Here is a 19,717-nt window from a genome sequence, read left to right as displayed (position 1 = left end):
CCTTCTGCATCTAGGACAGAGCTAGTGACTCCTTGTTCCTGGGAGCTTGTGGTAGCAGCCGTGCAGTTCCTTCTGCTGTGCGCTGTGGGTGATGAGCAGCAGCACCAGGACAAACACTGTTGTTTCTCCACATTTTCACAGTGACAGCACACTGGGAGGGCCCTGCTCCCTTCAGATAATGGGCTTCTAGGCATGGCTCAGCCCTGGGTGCACAGCATCTGCCTGTGTAGTGCTGCTCCAGCAGAGGGCATGCTCCAGAGGGGTCGTAGGATTGGCTTGGCTTGGTTATGGGACTGGGGATGGATGCTGGGCTCTTCTTCATGCCAAGGAGCCTGCTACCTCTAAGCTGCAGCCCCAGTCCTTTTTACGCTTCATTTTGAGATAAATTCCTAAGTGTCCAGGCTAGCTCTGCAATCTAGCAATCAGGCTTGCTCTGTAGTTCAGGCTGGCCTTAATCCCAAGATTCCTTCTGCCTCAGTCAGCCAAGTGGCTGGCACAATAGTGTTGCTAGTCTTTGCTTCTTTGTAGGTTCTTCTTTTCCCTACCCTTTACCCCTTCCCACTGCACCTCCTATCACTAGATAGGAGAGAAAGAAGGATACAGGGAAGAGAGAAAGATCGAGATCTCCAAATCGAATTTCTATCTTGTTTCTTCTTTGCTTTTAGCTGGTCTTTGCTACTTTGTTGGTTCTTCTTTTTCCCACCCTTTATCCCCTTTGTTTCACCCCCATCACTGGATAGGAGAGAAAGGATAGAGACAGAGAGTGAGAGAGAGCTCTGAATCTAGTTTCTTCACATTTCTTCTTTGAGGATGGCTACTAACAAACTGCTACTAATCTCCCTAAACAGCCAATAGCCACCCACCCCACCTACTGGGGCTCTAGCATTTATATACCCGCTGAAATATTCCCAGAATTCCAAATATCACACAATCACAGAAACTGTCTGCAGCTGGCAAAACCATACCTCTGCTAGAGCACAAGGCAAGTCATAGTCAGCTAGACAAAACAGCCTCCTACCCTCACACCTGGGACTAAAAGGAAGCATTCTTAAGATATTTCTGTGTTTTGTTTTCTTTTGTTTTGTTTTAAAAAAAAAAAACCAAAATTCTAGAATTCTCACTACAGGGTGGGTCTGTGTTGCCAGATTGTTCTTTGTGAGACAGGATCTTACTACACACCCTAGCTCTAGAGCCTCCTGCCTCCACCTCCACCTTCCAAGTGTTGATCTATAGGCATATGGGACCACATTGCCTATGACATTTAAGTTAATTTTCTGCTCCACTTGATTATATTCACTTGACTTTGAAACCTGCTATCTCTCGAACTCTGACCCCCAAAAATCCCTGCTGTCTGTGTAAGAGTTTAAACCAATGAAATCGAAGTTAAGAGACATTAAATATAATGACTAGAATACAAAATGTGGGAGATTTATAAGATAAAATTAGAAAGTTCAGAATGGGCGAGGCACACCTTAGCAGCTACATCTGTAAAAACAGCAGAAGACTGTTCAGCTGTTGAAGCCCAAGAGCTCGGAGTGCCCATGTACATGGATGTGTGGCAGAGGCCAGTGAGGGATGCTCCTGAAATTTCTTTTATTCATTGAGAAGTTTTTCTGGTAATTCTGGATTGGTGAAACTCAGAAGTCCAGGATTATCAAGTTATCAGGTATAACCTATTCTCAGAAAGCATGTTTTCAAGATGTAAGGAAGAGCGGGATCTTAAAGACAGCAGGTGTGAGGTGAGGTGACACCCACGAGTTAGCCTAGAGCAGAAACCTTCTGTCACTGAGTGTGCAGGAAGAGCTCTCTCTTGGGCACGAGGACAAACACATCGGCTGCCAGAGCAAAGCGGAGGAGGGTTTGAGTGCAGACATGGGGCACTTGGATGAATTCCGATTTGAATTAGAGACAGGGAGTCTGCAGATGTCGTCAGGGGACATCTGCTTAGTGTTCACCTCCACCAAAGGTGTGAAGGGGAGGCTGGGTCTGTGGGGAATTTGGAAGGATGGGTATCTTGTGGATGCTAGCTTAAGGGGCACAGATGTAAGGGTAATGAGCAGCACACTAGCTTGTGAAGGAGTTGGAGTCCAAGTTAAGTATGTTTTCATGAACTTTTCAACTAACGAAGGAGGGGAGTGGTCTTCCATTTTCCTGTTCATTTCGGTGTTTACTAAACCAAGCTCACAGCATTTCTTCGTAAGTGAATTTTATCCAAGGCAACAAATGCTCTTCTTTGGTGCTGGTGTTCATTCGTGTATATAACTGTGAAGTGAGAGGAAACGCACCATGGTAGACGGCAGTGTGCGCTGTTTTCAACTTTCCAAAGAGGAAATGGGAGCTTCCTATTCTAATCTAAACACTCTTGGGCAGTAACAGTATCTGCGACACTTTTCTTAACAGAGGAAATCCTCTCCACTTCCCATCACAATTATTGGGCAACAAAAATAGCAGACATACCTAAGGCATTAATGTGTATTAATCAGGAAATAATTTTCTGAGCATCCTGCCACATTTTCAAACATAAATTTCAGTTCTGATTGGTTTAAAAATATGTAATTTACATGTGGAAATATTTGATACACATATGGCATATGTTACATTATGTAAATGTATCAAATGATTCTTGTTTTTTTAAATGGGCACATGTCTAATGTTCATTCTTGAAATGAATGACTTCCTGTCTGACACCAGTTTGAGTCTGATGATGACCCAAGCCTTGCTTACAAGGTCTGTTCTCCCATCTTGGGGCTTTCCGGGCTGATCCTCTGCCATTCTTTGGAAGTGACACTGTAAGCCAGTTTCCTGTGAGTGACGCCACTCAGGTGGCAGAGGTAGAGGACAGTATTTGCACAGTGGCAGGAATTGCCTGAGGATGTCCGACTGAAATCAGGACACATTATCTTTTATTAATATCCCCAGTAGCTGTATTTTCTTTCCTTAAAAACAGAAGGCAAAGGGCCAGACATGTAGCTGAAAGGTGGAGATATTTAGGCATGTGCAAAGCAAAGTAAGAGAGCTATTGGGTGTGTGCTGTCTGTCCTCTGCTGCCTGTGCTTCCGCAAAGCTGACCTCTAGGCCCCTCTCCACTGAATCATCCCATGAGGGGGTGGCTTTGTGTGGCTTTGCTTTTTCATTTTTATTTATTTGGTTTTTATTAGTTAATCTCATTGTTTAAAGGCAGGAGTCTTACTGCCTAGCCTTGAGCTCCTGGCCACTCACTTTCCCGACATATGGTCTCAGTTGTATTGCCTAGGGCGATCTTACACTCCAGCCCTGAAGCAGTCCTCCTGTGTCAGCCTCCTCTGTAGTTGTGACTAGAGATACAACCGTCACAGCCAGCTTAGTATGTTGTTACCTTCTTAGGGAACACAATGCTATTCTTGGCTAGGAATGAAGTGATATGTGATTGGTGGTGCTAGGACACTGAAGGAAAGGTTCCTTGCTGTCCTAGTCAGGGTTTCTATTCCTGCATCATGAACCAAGAAGCAAGTTGGGGAGGAAAGGGTTTATTGAGCTTACACTTCCACGTTGCAGTTCATCACTAAAGGAAGTCAGGACTGGAACTCAAGCAGGGTTGGAAGCAGGAGCTGATGCAGAGGCCATGGAGGGATGTTTCTTACTGGCTTGCTTCTCCTGGATTGCTCAGCTTGCTCTCTTATAGAACCCAAGAGCACCAGCCCAAAGATAGTACCACTCACAAGGGGCCCTCCCCTCTTGATCACTAATTGAGAAAATGCCGCACAGCTGGATCTCATGGAGGCACTTCCCCAACTGACGCTCCTTTCTCTGTGATAACTCCAGCCTGTGTCAAGTTGACACACAAAACTAGCCAGTACACTTACATACCTGCTTCTTGCATGTCTGCCCATGGCCATATGCCCTCATTCATCTGCTCAGCACAACAGTTTCTGGACAGCTTTGTAGCTCACAACAGAACAGTGAGAAGGACAATCTCATGCCTGCCTGCCTTGCTGTCATGAATCTGTACAGAGTGGTGTTTCTCTATACCTGCTAAAACCACACTGACTTACCGTCATCAGCCTGAATCCACAACTTGCATTAGTTGGCCACACAAGGTATTGTGCATTAATGAATTTTCACAGATGACTGTGCCACTGTATACCATGATGGTGTCCTACCAAAATCTGTTCCTTCCTCTCTCTCAGCCTTGCAGGCCTCAGTAGACCCTGACTCGTCTTATAGGTTTGCCTTTTTTCTAGAATATACAGTTCTATCTGCTACGCAATCATTTCAGACTGACTTTTCCCATAGTAATTTGCTTTTAGGTTCCTGTATCCCTTCTTGTGGCTTACTTACTAGCTTATTTCTATATGTTATGTCAAGACTGATTGTGTGGATATGCAATAGTTTGTTATACCTGCTAACAAATTCCTTATTTACCCATTGCTGTGACAATAAGCTAGTCACATTGTGTCCATAGTCAAGGAGCAGATTGGGGGGCTGCTCTGGTTCTTACTATACCCAGGGTTACCTGGCATGTGACCAGGGTGCATAAAGGACTGAGTTTTTAAATTGTGTTTTCATTTTAATTTTTCTTTAAAGAGCCACATGTGACTAGCAGTGACCATGTTGGGGTGCTGCACAGTGTGTCCTTAAATATCCCAGAGTGGGCCTTGGGCGTTAAGTCAGTAACTTAGACTACTTAGCTTCGGCCTTCATAAACAACAATTCAAGCCAGATAAAGTTTTTGTAAACCTCTCTTAAAGGGTACTGTACGTTCTGAAGGGCCCTGACAGACCTGGGACGCTGCTTCAGTCCTGTTTCAGAAGTGGATTTCTCCTCCTGCGTTATTGGTGCGCTTCCTTCCTTCCACCAGGCCTCTGGCCCTCTTCCTTTGCTTTGGTTGCTAAGCACCGTGGGACTAAATCTTTGCTTCACCCAGAACAGCTGTTTCCCACCAAATTGCATGGTTCCTTCCCTGCCCAGGATCTCTCTCCCTGTCCGATTTTCCTCTTCCCCCTTCCTTCCCACCGCCCTCCTTTCTTTCCTCCTCCTACTTCCACTCCTTTCTTTATTCTGAGATTATTGATTTTTATGTAAAGCTTTCTTCATGGCCGTGATAATGTGTAGGTGTTTGCCTGGTGCTTGGGATCTATCTTGAGACACCACTAAAAAAGATTATTAGGACACACACTCTCCCCTTTTCACAGTGGTGCACACACATTTTCTAGCTTCGGATCCTTGAAATGGTTAGTGTGGGAGCTTAGTTGACCTCACAGGGAACGTGAGCTCACAGTCTCTCTAGCACTATTGAAGTTGGCGTTTTAAATGATTGATTCCAAATTGGTGGTTTTTGTTTTAGTTTGGAGGATTTTGTTTGTTTTCCATTCTCCTTTGGCTTTATCTGGGGACATAAGAAGCCTTTTGCTGGATGTGAAATGTCTCCTTCAGGATTTCCTGGTTCCCTTGCATGCCCCTCTGGAGGTGATGAGTAGCCATTGAGAGGCAAGAGAGTTTATGACCTTCCTAGGATAGCACTGTTAAAAGGTAGGACTTTGAGAAAGTGTCACAAACTTTTTAAAAGCTTTATTCTTCCTTTGTTTTTGTGAAGTTTCCTTCCCTGGGTGTTTTGACATAGACTTCAGAATTGATTCAGAAAGCACAGAGAGTGTGCTGAAGACCCCTAGCATATCCTGTGCTAGCAGGAAGTCAAGTAGAACGGAAGCGACTGGTGTGCTGACAACCAAGGACAACATACTAAACCATCTGTGATTCTTGGCAGAATGAACCAACAAAGCAAGATTATGGGGGTGCCGGCTTCCAGGTGCATGATCAAAGGATAACTCCATTCTCCAGTGTAAAGTTGGCCTGGTTCCTCTCGTCTGTGGGGCCTGTGAGGTTGAATTTAGCAGTTAGGAAGGTGTAAGAGGAAAAGGTTTTAAGCATAAGACGTTGCTCAGCATCTTGTTACTGCAGGCTCTGGGCGTGAACTCTAGGAAATGCTCTGGAATTCAAGTGTAGTATGATAGACATCAGATTGTAGTCTGTAGCCAAGATGCAAGGCCGGGTTCCTCAGGAAAGAATACATGGGAGACCTTTAAAAAAAAAATCTGTGCTTCTCATGTAGCCGACAGAAAATGAAACTGTGGTAGAGTTGCTCTCCTCCTTGTTTTGTTTTTCAATCAATACTGAAGGAAAATGGAAGCTGAGGAGTTTTTATGTCATTTAATATGCCGTTTGTGGGGCTGGAGAGGTGGCTTGGCAATTAAAAACCATACTGTTCTTCCAGAGGACCTGAGTTTGATTCCCAGCACCCATGCAGGGCAGCTCACAACCACCTGTAACTCAGCTCTAGGGTCTCCGATTTTTCCTTCTTGCCTTGATAATGCTGTACTTGTATGTACAACCACACATACACTTAATTAAAATTAAAAAAAAACCCCTTTATGTCATTCATATTTTTAATGTAAAGCAGACAGATATGTTTCATTTTTAACTTCATAAGTTGGGTTTAAACCCCCCTTCTCTCTCTCTCTCTCTCTCACACACACACACACACACACACACACACACACACACACACACACATTTTGGTTTTTGAGCCAGGTCTATTTAGTAGGCAGTCTTCTGAGATGTGGGGTGGGCCCTTGGAAGTCCTTGGGTCTCTCTGACCTCCTCTGTGGCTCAGCTTTGCCGGGAATGGCTCCTGCAAGTTGACTCCCAGAACCAACTTGTCTCCAACTCAATTTAATACCAAAATTTGGAAACAAATGAAAAGATAAAAAGATTGATACAAATATAAGTGTCACGAAACTGAGCACCTAATGCAGAACATGTTTCCATGGTAACCTTGGCACACGCTCCCTAAGACTCCTGCCAGAAATGTTAACTGGATCTAATTATGAGGAGCAGTCTGTATGATCTCGTTATGAGGAGCAACTTCAGCCCCCCAGAGAATATCCCTGTCTGAAAGGCAGGAATGGTGGAGTAGAATCTTCTAGATTCGATTTTTAAAAAACAACTTTGTCAAAAACTCTGTCCTTTAAAGGATAAATCTAGTGGCTTCTTGTGTATCCAGCATCATGTTGTCCCCACCGTCTAACTCTGGGGTCCTTCACACCAAAAGGAAGCTCAGTGTTGCCTCTCCTCTCGCTCTCACAGTCCCACCAGCCACTCCAGCGCTGTAGGGCTGCTCCTGCACATTGCGTGTAAAGGGATGCCCTGATAGGTGCTTTGGGCTTTTCCCTGTTGTCGCTCCATCTCTGCTGTGCTCATTTCCCCTTTGCACTCCGTTCTGTGTGTGCAGCACTCCCTGCCCGCTCATTTGCTGAGCATATTTAGGACTTCATGCAGGAAGCTGTTCCTAAGGCAGGCCCGATTATTCCACCTCCAGACACACATGGTGTTCCTCACCCCATGCGCCCCTCACCCCATGTGCCCCCTTACCTCTGTATCTTGTCATTTTTTTGTTGTTGAAAGCTAGAAACTTTAAAGATAATGTGGAAATTATGGAACTTAATTCCCCACATCCAGAGTTTGTTGCTTGTGTAGTAAGGCTCCTGGACTAACTATAAAGTCTGATTTTGTTAAAGGGAGCCACAGAAATCTGTTTGCTTTGCTTAGTCGTCAGTTAATGATTGAACAGAATTTCTTTAAATACCTGGAATCAGCAAGTCTCCCAGCCACTATCAGCATAAATGCAAGTCAGATCGTGTCAATCCTATGCCAGAGCCCTCTGAAGGCCTCTGTTTCACTCAGTACAGAGAAGTGAGCGGCCTGCAAGATGGCCCCTTTCGGCTGTGCTGGGCAGGCCTTTTCCCTGACCGCACATGGCTCTGAGTACACCACCTCTGCAGTTGCCAGATGTGCTCTGCAGTCTCTCCCTGTTGGGCCTCTATCTGGTCACATTTCTCCTCCTGCTTTAGCTGTGATGCCTGCTCATAGTGGAACCTTTGCCTCATGGTTCCTGGAGGCCAAGGTTTCTACTCAGCTCTGATCACTTTCTCTACAGTGGAAGGCGGTTTTTGTGTGGTGGCCTTGGATGGATAAGGGCATCTTTGCTTAAGAATGAGGCAGTAGAGATGTGTTCCTGGGGACTCTGTGTGACCATGAACAGGGGCTGTTCCTGGGTTCCCTGTGTGAGAGTGAGGCAGTGGACTGCTGCCTAGGCATCCCTATGCGCCTTGTCTTGTCCCCTCAACGGTTTCCTTTTGACTCATTGAGCCACTGTTTCCAGACACCAGTGCCTCAGGACCTTTAGTTTTCTGGAGAATACTCCCTGGGTTCTTCCAGAGGTGGAAGCACAACAGTGCCCACTTGGCCTCTGGTATATAAGGGACTGATTGGGACAGGGATCTCAGGATCTGACATCTGGACCAGCTGTCATTTTAGCCCCATAGCTTGAGTCACTACTTCCACCTTTATTCTTTCGGCCCCAAAGCCATGCAGTGCAGCTTGGGTTTACCAGAGATCTGTCTCCTTAGAGATGGTGGGAATTAGGTGTCTCCCATCCTGTCACCTCCTTCCTCGTGCCATGCTTCTTTCTGACTGCCCAGATGCACCGTCTGTCTTCCCACTCTGCTGCTGCCCAGCTCTGTCTGTGGACTTGCTGACAAGATGTGCTCCCTACGTCACTGTACCTCTTCTGTCCTAAAGCCCTTTTTATATTTGTTTACTGTCATTTTAACAAGGCTTGAGGATAGGAACTGCTATTAGTAACTGAAAGCTCCTTGTAGTTAATATTGGCTTTAATATTGTATTTAATGGTTTGCTTGGGATGTCCAGTCTCCCTTGGCTTTTAAATGTAGACATGCTGTCTACTGCTCCTTTGTCCTTTCAGAGCCTTGCATAGTCTAACTGTTCCTTGACCAGCTGACAGGGAGAGAGCACCATAAACAGGGCTTGTTTATTTTATTTAGCCTTGTCTTTTCCTATTAGTTTTAGTATCTAAACTATGTTTCTAAACTAAATCAAAAATAAATCACAGCAGATAATTTTTCTCGTTTTCAAAAGTAAACACTGCTACATTGTAGTGCATGCCTATGATCCCAGCACTTGAGAGACACAGGAAGAAAGATGAGCAGTTCAAGGCCCTTCTGAACAGAGTTGAGACCAGTCTGGGCTCAGATTGTTCACCAAATAAAATAAAGCATAAACACTGAGATTAAATTGTAGTAATGCTAATCTGAATTTTAAGAATGGGACAAAAGGCTACTGCAGAGCAATGCCCCTTTGAATGACTCATAATTACTCAGTTAATGCATGTAAACTTGGGTGTGCAATTAGGCAGCTCATTATGCTGCAAATGCAATTACATGCTCAAAGTCAGCTCCTCCCTTTGGCTCACCGGTCTGTGATGGCTCATTACAAAGCATCAGCTGTCAAACTGAAAACTACATGCTGGTGCTGCTGGGTCTCAGAGCCAGCATGGAGCAAGCTATAGAAGGAAAGTTCTATATAGCTTAGCTAAGCTTGGTATATATTTGCTACAGGAAGCAATATTCAGAGTGTGTGTGTGTGTGTGTGTGTGTGTGTGTGTTATAGTACAGTACTATCATCTCTTTCTTACCTGTAATTTTTATTTTTAAAAAACTATTGTTTTCTGTTTTATAACTGACCTGATTCCTTAGGACTCAAGTTTTACCTGGATTGACATTAATGAGGCTCTTTCTTATCTTTATTTTGTCTTAACTCAGTGATATGAATATATATGATTTTGTTATAGACATTTTAAATGTGTTTAATAATGGGACACTAACACAGACAACACCTGACATTCCATATAACCTATGGTATCTTTGCTCTACTATCATTTTTTAAGATGTCCGACGCTCTGTGCTGTAAAGCCTGGGCCAGGTTGTTTCTGGTGAAGATGAAAGCCTCCTGGTGAGAACGGTGGCTTCCTGCTGGGACCCAGGTGTGAGCCCCCGAGTCTGACTTCATCCCTTAGAGTGACTAGCATGGTCACTGAGGTGGCAGCACAGCCGTGCCCACTTGGCTTCTGGCATTCATTCAAGGGACTAGAAATGGTGGTGTTTAATGCTCGAATCCCAGAATTTATTTTTCAGTCTGTTTTTAGAATGTCCTGTGACAGCGCCCGCGCTGCCATGGTACCGAGTATTGGGCGTAGGCCTGGGGGATTAACAAAAAACACAGACACGGGTCATTCTGCAAGGAGAATGCCAAAACTTTACTGAGAGACTAGCAATATATATACTAGAGGCCAGGGAAGGAACAGGAGAAAACAATTATAGTCATAGGTCGGGCACCTGGGAAGTCCAAACCACACCAGGCAGGAAGGCAGGAATCAAGCTTAGCCACGGGATGTTTTGCTCTCAACCTGTGCAAAAAGCTCAGCTGGGGGTGTTGAGCCAAGCTCTCTGGTTCCCAACAGTCCTGAAAACAATTAAAATAACTTAATAGTTAACTTGAATGGCTGCCAAGTAATAATATTATTCTGTAGTCTGCATCAGCATTGCATAGTGAGCAAATATAGTTCTTTTTTTTTTTTTTTAAACTGGATTTGCTTAGTTATTTGTGTATTGTAAATGTATGTGGCTGCACACATGTGGTGGTCAGAGGACAGCTTTTTACACCATGGAGGTCTCAAGAGTAGAACTTAGGCTGCCAGGCTAGGCAGCGGGCACCTCTACCCATCGAGCCATCTCATGCTGGAGATGGATCATCCAGGATCTGGAATGTGTTAAGTGCATTCTCTGAGCTACAGCTCCTAGCTCAGAAAACATGACATGGTTGATAGAAAGTTAACAGACCATCAGTTGTTTAAAAAAAGTTTTCCTCAAGTTATAAAAGCAAAACTTAGTAATTAGTGTGTATTTAAGGATTATCTGACATGTAACATTACGCCTTGGAAGACAGCAAGGGACTTTGACACATTAGTATGCAGTCATTGTAAATATAGCAAATTTATGATCATGGTTTTTGCAGCTTACTGGTAGGCCTGTGAGCAAAGCCCTGGTGTGGAGAAGTGCACAGTTAATACCTTTAGTAAGCTCCGCTTCCTAACAGTGGCTGTGGGGTCTGTGTGGAAAGGAAGTGGGAAATATGCTAAATAGTGTCACAAATAGGTTTAATCTTGGATTTGGTGGAAAATTTAATGGCCCACAAATCTGTTTGTAGAGATTATTTATCATAAGTAGGCCTGTCTCCTGAAAAACAGTTCCATGAAAATCCAGGTAAGTAATCAAAAAGAAAGTCACAAGACATTCTAAAAGAAGCCTAGAGCCCCGTGAGGTGGCTCAGCAGGGAAACATGCCTGCACTAAGCCTCACAACCTGAGCTTGGTCCCTGGGACACGCATGGTGAGGAAGAGGGCCATTCCCTGACAGTTGTCCTCTGACCGCCAAATGACACCCTCCTCCCACCCACACACTAATAAATAAATGTAATAATAATTTTTTTAAAGGAGGCTATGGAAAACTAGATTTGCATCTGGTCTGACATTTTGTTATTCCTGTCACCATCCCTAAGAGAAGTCAGAGCATGAAATCTATTCTTGGTCCTTCAAGTTCATGTTTATAGCTGCCTCGATGCTAAGACCTCCTGGCCTCATCTGGGCATCTCTCACCTGCAGCCAGTGAGCTACAGATTGAAAATACTTGCAAAATTATGATCTACATGCTGAGTATATACAGGCTTGGTGTCATGTGACAAAACTTTTTCTGGGAAGATGCAATACACACCTACTCACTCAAATAGGTATCCCACAACAAACCAAAGTATAAATGCCACCTGTCTTAGTCACGGTTTCTATTCCTGCACAAACATCATGACCAAGAAGCAAGTTGGAAAGGAAAGAGTTTATTCAGCTTACACTTCCACACTGCTGTTCATCACCAAAGGAAGTCAGGACTGGGATTCCAGCAGGTCAGGAAGCAGGAACTGATGCAGAGGCCATGGAGGAATGTAACTTACTGGCTTGCTTCCCTTGGCTTGCTCAGCCTGCTCTTTTATAGAACCCAAGACTACCAGCCCAGGGATGGCACCACCCACAAGGGGCCCTCCCCACTTGATCACTAATTGAGAAAATACCCCATAGCTGTATCTCATGGAGGCATTTTCTCAACGGAAGCTCCTTTCTCTGTGATAACTCCAGCCTGTGTCAAGTTGACACACAAAACCAGCCAGTACACCACCAAAGTCCACTTGGTAAACCATAAGTTTTATTGGGATTACTTACAGGAAAAGAAATGACCCAAAAGACAGTTGCATCACCAAAGCCCCCAGAAACTCACAAAAACTAGGAACCTAGAGCACAGTACACAGCCTATCTGCAGTTCAACAGGTTGAAGAATGTCTTTCCTCAAGTGAGCTAGACCTCTTCCGGACAGCTGTTCTGCTCTCAGTCTTCTTTGTAGCTTGTCTTAAGAATCTTTGCAGCTCAGCTTGTTCAAGAGGGACTTTCAGCTTCTAGTGCTTATTCTGGTAAGGAAGGCCTAGTGACTCTGGTCAATTTCTGGGACTTTCTAAAGCTATTTTGAGTTGTAGAGCTTCCCTGAAGGGTGAAATGTTTCAGTCTTTGGAGGAAACTGTTATATAAGACTTGGGTTTTAGGTTTTTTAGATTCCAGGGCTTTGAAGGTCACTTTGCCCTAAGCAATATAATGTGATAGTTACTTACATAGCAGTTATATTAGCTTTTAAAAGAACTTGTTTTTTTTGTGTGTGTGTGTGTCTGTGTCTGTGTCTGTGTGCGAGCGCGCCTACATGAGTTTAAGTGTACCATGTTCATGCAGGGGCAGAAGACTAGAAGAAAGTTGCAGGTTCCCTAGAATTGGAATTGCAGGCAGTTGAGAACCATCTGATGTTAACTGAACCCAGATCCTCTGCGGGAGCATTAAGCACTCTCTAGCTCCACCCCAAACCCCAAAAATTAAAAAAAAAAAAAAGAATGTAAAGTACTTTGCAAATAATCTAGAGATGGTGTTTTGCAGTGACGGGACTTAAACCCAGGCCTACTGATCAACCAGTCTTGAACTGTGATTTAAACTACACAGGAGGGCATGTCTTGTTTACAGGCAAAAGCTGGGCTTGTTTCAGCAGCACCTGCACATTTTGGTATAGCCTTAGGGACTGGTCTCTTGGTGATACCAGGGTACAGTTCTGTGGTGTTTTGCTGTCAGTCCCTTGCATTGGAGTCAAACTATATCTGATGTTCACCCAAAAGTGATCTTATAATTGATGGTTTTATAAGCTCCATAGACATGTTTTATCTAAATAAGAAAAAGAGACCATTTGGAAATAATTTTGCCAGAGACATTTTAAACTGTACTGTCCATGTGGGTCAACCTATACATACTTCGTACAACTTGGAAGACTGTCCTAAGTGCCACGAATTCAGCATTAACAAAACAATAGATGAGGGTTTCACGCATTGATATTTGAGGCCTCATGTTGTAGTAAAGTAGCAGTGAACCACTTCTCTCATGTCTAAAAGAACGGGGGCCTCGCTGGTAAAGTTTTGCTCCTTCAGGTTTCCACGTGGCTGAAAGAAGAACCTTGCTGAAAGTGCAGGTGCTCTGGGCAGCTCTCCCAAGAGACCTCCAACTTTTCCGACTTGTCACTGTGTTTGTTTCAGCTGAAGTCACTTTGGATTTGTTTCATTGCTTTGGTTTCATGTGACAGGTGTGTGTGTGTGTGTGTGTACATACTTACATGCACACCATCCATGCCTTTTCTCTAGGAGTAGAGTTTAAACTTTAGAGGGATCGTGGCCAAGAAGTGCTTTATGTATTGTAATGTTGAGTATAGGTGCCTGTTGATTTTAAGCTGCTACCCCACAATTACCTAAAACCATAGCAGTTCCTTCATGATTTTTTTTTTTAGGTGCCTTGCATTTTTTGAAAGTTTATTTGTGTTTGAAATCAAATCATTTCACTTACTAAAATAGCATAAATTGTAGTATTGGGAAACTGATCTGTAAGGTTCCTCTATGCTCAGTAAGACCTATTTTCCTGTTCATAGCCCTGTAGCCTCTTCAGTTGGCTGTCCCTGCCCCTGTCCCCCTTCAATTGAAGAGGTGTTAACACAGGCTATTTTCCTTTGCTATGCCTCTTCCTCCTACCTCAAAAATGGTTAAACTCAATTTCACAACTTTCATTATGATCTGGTTGCCTTCCACGCCCCCATAATTACTGCTGAAGTAAACTGGTAGGTTATCATTGGAAGTTCCATATGCTGACCTTGGCTCTCTTGCTGTCGTAACCTCTAGGAATGAGCACATTTTCTTTGAAATAAGCACTGACCTCATTGGATGTGGCATGGTGCAGAGAAATATACTGCCAACAATAAAAAGCTATCTAGAAATCACAAGCTAAATATATGTTATAACATATTTATGATCTAAATATATGTTATAAAATTCTAGTACTGTTTGGCGAGAGGGCATGGTAAGTAACTGGATAGAGTTAAGGATCTCAATCGCTCTTCTGTATTTTGATAGTGTGATGTAACAGCTAATACCTTTGTATCTTTCCCTTTGAGCCTAAATTCTTCCACTTGGTTTATTCCCTTTGCATTGTATTCTCTGCCATGTTTACACATATTGTAGCTATCTTTCCTCTGGTTGAATGAATACTTGCAACTATGGTTAAAGAATTCTGGCTGCAAGGTGAGTTGTGGTTGACCTTTTAATATCTCCTCCCAGGTTTTGGGTCCTGCTCCCAGGTGGTGTTCTTTCCTGGACAACTTAACAGAAGAATTAGAAGAGAATCCAGAGAGCACAGTGTATGATGATTACAAATTTGTCACCAAGAAAGACCTTGAAAATTTAGGTAAAATGTGATAAAATGTTTACAAAATTGGTTTTTTTTTCCACATTCCTGAGTTTTGAACATTAGAATCTACTGAGCCATTTTTATCTGATTTTTCCAAAATTTCTGCGAAATCATATATCAAAATGTTCTAAATGATCAACTTTATAATCTCTGCTCAGAAAAGCTTTGGTACATTCAACTGACTGAAGCCTTTTGTGCCTTAACTGGGACAGACTCCCTTTTAGTAACCGACCTCCTGTCCTGAGAGTGTGGCATCTCTCGGGCTATGGAAGTCAAGTGTGGCTTTGAGAGGGTGATAAATATAAATAATAGGATGCCTTGAAATGCTCTCAGACTGTAAGCAGATGGCTCTTAGGGCTCTTAGATTTATTCATAAAGGACCTAATCCAAAACTTAGGATTCAAACCTTCCAATAGAAAAGACTCTTAACAGAGGCTGAAATCTGAAGTGCCCCAAAGTTCAGAACTTTTTGAGTCCTGAGTTGCCACTTAAAAGTTTCAGGGTTGAGTCCGGATTTTAAAAGTAGGGCTGTGTAGCTTTCTATCACTGTAGCAAATACCTGACTTAGTTTTCAAAGAGATTTATTTTGGATCAAGGTGTGTAGATTTTGCAGTCTGACTGAGCACACTCCAGCCTTTTAGACCTGCAGTGAGACACAACACTAAAGAGCAAGACCCTCAGTTCCCTAAAGACCTTCAGATGTTTAAGGTCTTCCTAAGTTTAATTTTTTAATTTTTCCCTTTTGTTACTATACTACTTTAAACTTCTGTGTGATCCTTTTTTTCAGTCTAATTTTCAGGTCTAAATATGGAAATCAATAGTGAACAATAGCAAAATAGCCTGTGGCCTATTGTCTCACTCACCCAAAAAAACTGAGGTAGAAAGACTACAAGGTCAAAGCCAGTCTGGGACACTCAGCGAGACCATATCTCAGGATAAGAAGTAAAAGGCTGGTAAGGTGTGTCTCAGGGCTAGAGAGCTTGTAAGCACAAGGCTCTCCATAGTTCAGTCTAGCACCACCAAGAAAAGAAAGGGAAGGAAAGGACTGGGTACAACACTAAAGCTGGATTTCACGTATTACACATGGTTTCCTTTGAAGATAAATCTTCATGACATCCATGCCCCCCCTCTCCCCTCTCTCCCCTCCCTCCCTCCCTCCCTCTCTCCCTCCTTCCACCTAAATGATTTCTAGGGAGTGAGAAATGGCTTAGCAATTAAGAGCACCTATCTGAGCTGGGCTCAGCACCCACACCAGGCAGCTCGCAGGCTATAGGGGATCCGAAATCTTCTGCACAACATAGGCACCTATATCTACATGTACAACCACACACACACACACACACACACACACACACACGCACGCATAAAACATGTTTTAAAAAAGTAGATTTCTGTGACATCGCAGATTTCATATGTATTCCCTAAATGTGCTTACACTTAATGTGTTGTTTTATTATTATTATACTTGTGCGCGCGCACGCGCACATGATGTGCTTATGTGGCATGCATGTGAGAGACAGATTGACAGCTTTATAGAGTTGGTTCTGTCCTGCCTTTGTGTGGGTGCCAGGGATGGAACTCAGGTCATCAGGTCTGCATGGCAGTTGCTTTACCTGTTGATCCTCTCACTAGCTGGCCTATTCTATTCTAAATGTAATCATTAGGAAAAGCCTACGGAAGAGAAGATTCCTGAACACAAACTGATAATGAGCTCTAGTAAAGTACTGGCAGCAGTGTAGCTGCTTGTGCTGCTGAGGCTGTGCATCCTATACAAGTATTCCATCTGAGCTGTGCCCCAGCCAGGAATGGTCCTAATGTGCATGAGCATGTGTGTGAGTTAAGCTTGTCAACTGCTTGGGAAGACCATGCTATGACATTGTCCTCCATTTCTGGAAATGTTGACAACACTGCCTCAGGATTTACTTCCCCATTCCTAACAGTATAAACCCAGGACCCTGCTGCTGTATGTATGATTCCCAGTATACTGCTTTAAAATCAAGCTGCGCTAGCTCTGCAGGTGGTTCAAGCCTTGTGGGAGGCGGGGCAAATCTCTATGAGAGTCCACATAGAGAGTTCCAGCACAGCCAGGGCTACATAGAGACCCTGTCTCAATGAACAAATGAACAGTCGGTTTCAACATCTAAGAACCACTGTTTTAAGGAGCCCTCTTTACCATAGTCATAGTTACAAAAGACTTCCCGCCTTAAGTTACACTAGAGACGATGAGGAGCACTGTCTGCTCTTCTAGGGTCAATCCCCAGCACCCATGGGCTGCTCACCGCTTTCTGTAACTCCAGTTACAGGGGATCCTACACCCTCTCTGGTCTCCACAGGCAATGCATGCATGTGGTGCACAGACATGCATGTAGACAAAACACCCATACTCATAAGATAACCATTAATAAAGGAGGAAAGAAAAACTTAAATTTTAATGAAGACGTCATAAAGACTTATCCTTCTGATTAACTTTGGCAGGGCTCACACATCTCATTGGATCACCTTTCCTCCGAGCATATATGCATGGGTTCTTCATGGATATCAGACTCTACCACAAGGTCAGTATGAGCTATGGATACTTCAGGTGAGGTTAGCCATCCATAGCTGCTTCTGCCTACTTTGCTTTCATAAAGCATACCTCTACATTGTGAGGGATCCACTTTCTTTGGTAGTCATGGTAAATGCTACTAAATACTGATTCTGATTAATTTCATTCTTTTTTTTAAAAAGGTGAAATTGATGGTCAATCCATTTGCTTATGAAGAATATAGGAAAGATAAAATTCGACAGAAAATAGAAGAAACACGTGCACAGAGAGTCCAATTAAAGGTAAAGATTCTACTCAACAGTGTGATTACCAGAGGGAAAGAGTCCATCTTCTTTGTGTGTTACTCTGAAGAAGTCTGCTATCATATCCTTGAAATTCCTTCTTTTAGTCACATTCTTTGCTTTCTTGGTGTACTTTGTCCTGAGGGTGGGTGGTGAGGTGTTTGGGTAATACTGTGATGATAACCAAAGGCCAAGACACACTGGGTTGTAGTGCTTCAATCTTCAGCAGCTGCTGTGGGCTGCACTGAACAACAGTTCCAGCTGTTTTCAGATTAACAGATGTTAGAAATCTGTTCTCCATTTCCTCCTAGTATGTTCAGTTATCAGGTTCTCTGCATCCCAGGATGCTAGTAGACAGCGTCAAGAAGCAACCAGCACCAGTTGTATTGATGGAGAGGATTTAATGCCTGCCAGGAATTAGAGCACCCAAAAGACAGAAACGCTGAGGTGGGAGAAAAGGGACAGTGACTTAGATCCAGGTGGCAAGAAAGGTGTAGGCACAGGAGGAACCAGACTCCTAAGGAACTGGCCGGCTGGTGCCCTTGGGATCTGAGGGTGATCGTGGGTGTGTTGAGAACTGCAGACTGGTGAATACCAATGCTGCCAGAGCCACCTGCTAGCGCCTGGTAAAGAGCTGCTGTTGGTTATTCCAGCCAGACCATGAGCAGACAGGGAGGAGCTTCCTGTCTGCCTGTTCCTGCCTTCCTGGCTCTCTAGCCTCCCATCCATTAAGTCAAATCACTGAGTGATGAAATATTTATAACTGAACATGGGTTTAAAATATGTATGTAATATACACACTCTCAGTAACAACAACAAAAAAAACTAGTGACTTTCTTGAGATGACCTCAGTGCTCGTTCCATTCTCCACAGTTATTCAGAGTTTATAAAGCAGCAATTGTGAGTGCCTGTGAGTTTTAGGAGGGGCGGGGGTTGTGCCTGCCAGAGCTACATTTGACTTAGTACAGTAAGTGTGCACAATGTGAAAGAAGATAGTAGGTAGCCCATGGCTTATCCGAGAGTCCTTACATTACCATCTAGACTAGGAATTCACCCTTACAGAGCAGGGAGCATTTCAGACCTTCCCACAGCTGCAGCAGGGAGTGAGCGGGCGAGTGAGCGAGCGGGGCGGGGGCTGCAATTCCAAGGGTCCCCTGCTCTGTGCTCAGCCTCTCAGTAAGCTAGAAAGAGAGTATACTCCCATTACAGGCCATGCCCATGGGTCTGGCCATTGAGCTCACCTGCTGCTATTCCTTGTGTAATTCTTTCTTACCATGGACAATAAACTAAGACATCGGAATGAGCTGCCCTTTGTGAGCTTACGCTGCTCACAGACCTGCTGGCCTGTACTGTTAAGTGTATTTCTCTCAGTGTATCTTATTTCCATCTCTTTATCAGAAACTGCCAAAAGTTAACAAAGAACTGGCACTTAAATTAATTGAAGAAGAAGAGGAGAAACAAAAGTCTACACTGAAAAAGAAAGTTAAGGTAAGATGTCCTAAGGCCCAGAAAGTGTCAGTAAGCTGCTTTGCAGTTCATGGATAGTAATGTATATATCGCCGGGCAGTGGTGCCGCACGCCTGTAATCCCAGCACTCTGGAAGGCAGAGGCAGGCGGGTTTCTGAGTTCAAGGCCAGCCTGGTCTACAGAGTGAGTTCCAGGACAGCCAGGCCTATATAGAGAAACCCTGTCTCGAAAAAACCAAATCCAAAAATAACCAAAAAAAAAAAAAAAGTAATGTATATATCTTTTCATTGTTGGTGTTTCCCCATCCCCATGCTTGCTCAGTATGGGAAGTTGGAAAAAAGTTAAGAGCTACCTTCCTGTACTCTATAGAGGGAAAGCATTAGCATTGGCTGATTCCTCCATGTTAGTCCTCTTAAAGGTATATACTGTATTAGTAAGATCACCGTGTGTCTGTTGAAATGTTACCTAGTTCTAGAAGATAATAGTGGTAGTTTCACATGTTATTAAATTCTCAGTATTTTAAATGGCTATGTAGTCTGTGTTATAATTTACTTAATCCTTTTGTTGCTAAATTGCTGTTACTTTTTTCTGTAATGACTAGGTTTATTGTTCAATTTTTTACTTTATTTGCATTTATTTGATGCTGAACTTATTTCTGTTCTGGGGAAC

The 19,717-nt window shown here is 43.5% G+C and overlaps 1 protein-coding gene across 1 annotated transcript in view; it reads left to right on the top strand.

The window, feature by feature from the left end:
* The window catches only part of Nol10 (nucleolar protein 10), an 84,998-nt gene that overhangs the window by 42,156 nt on the left and 23,125 nt on the right, over positions 1-19,717 (top strand). Inside the window, exons 14-17 of the mRNA XM_052186064.1 lie at positions 14,626-14,752; positions 17,231-17,310; positions 17,483-17,581; positions 18,980-19,069. Coding sequence (XP_052042024.1) covers positions 14,626-14,752; positions 17,231-17,310; positions 17,483-17,581; positions 18,980-19,069 — 396 coding nt within the window. The remainder of the gene's footprint in view (positions 1-14,625; positions 14,753-17,230; positions 17,311-17,482; positions 17,582-18,979; positions 19,070-19,717) is intronic.

The sequence above is a fragment of the Apodemus sylvaticus genome, chromosome 6, assembly GCF_947179515.1.
Source record: "Apodemus sylvaticus chromosome 6, mApoSyl1.1, whole genome shotgun sequence".
In the NCBI taxonomy this organism is placed as follows: Eukaryota; Metazoa; Chordata; class Mammalia; order Rodentia; family Muridae; genus Apodemus; species Apodemus sylvaticus.
This window is presented reverse-complemented; position numbering and strand designations above follow the sequence as displayed.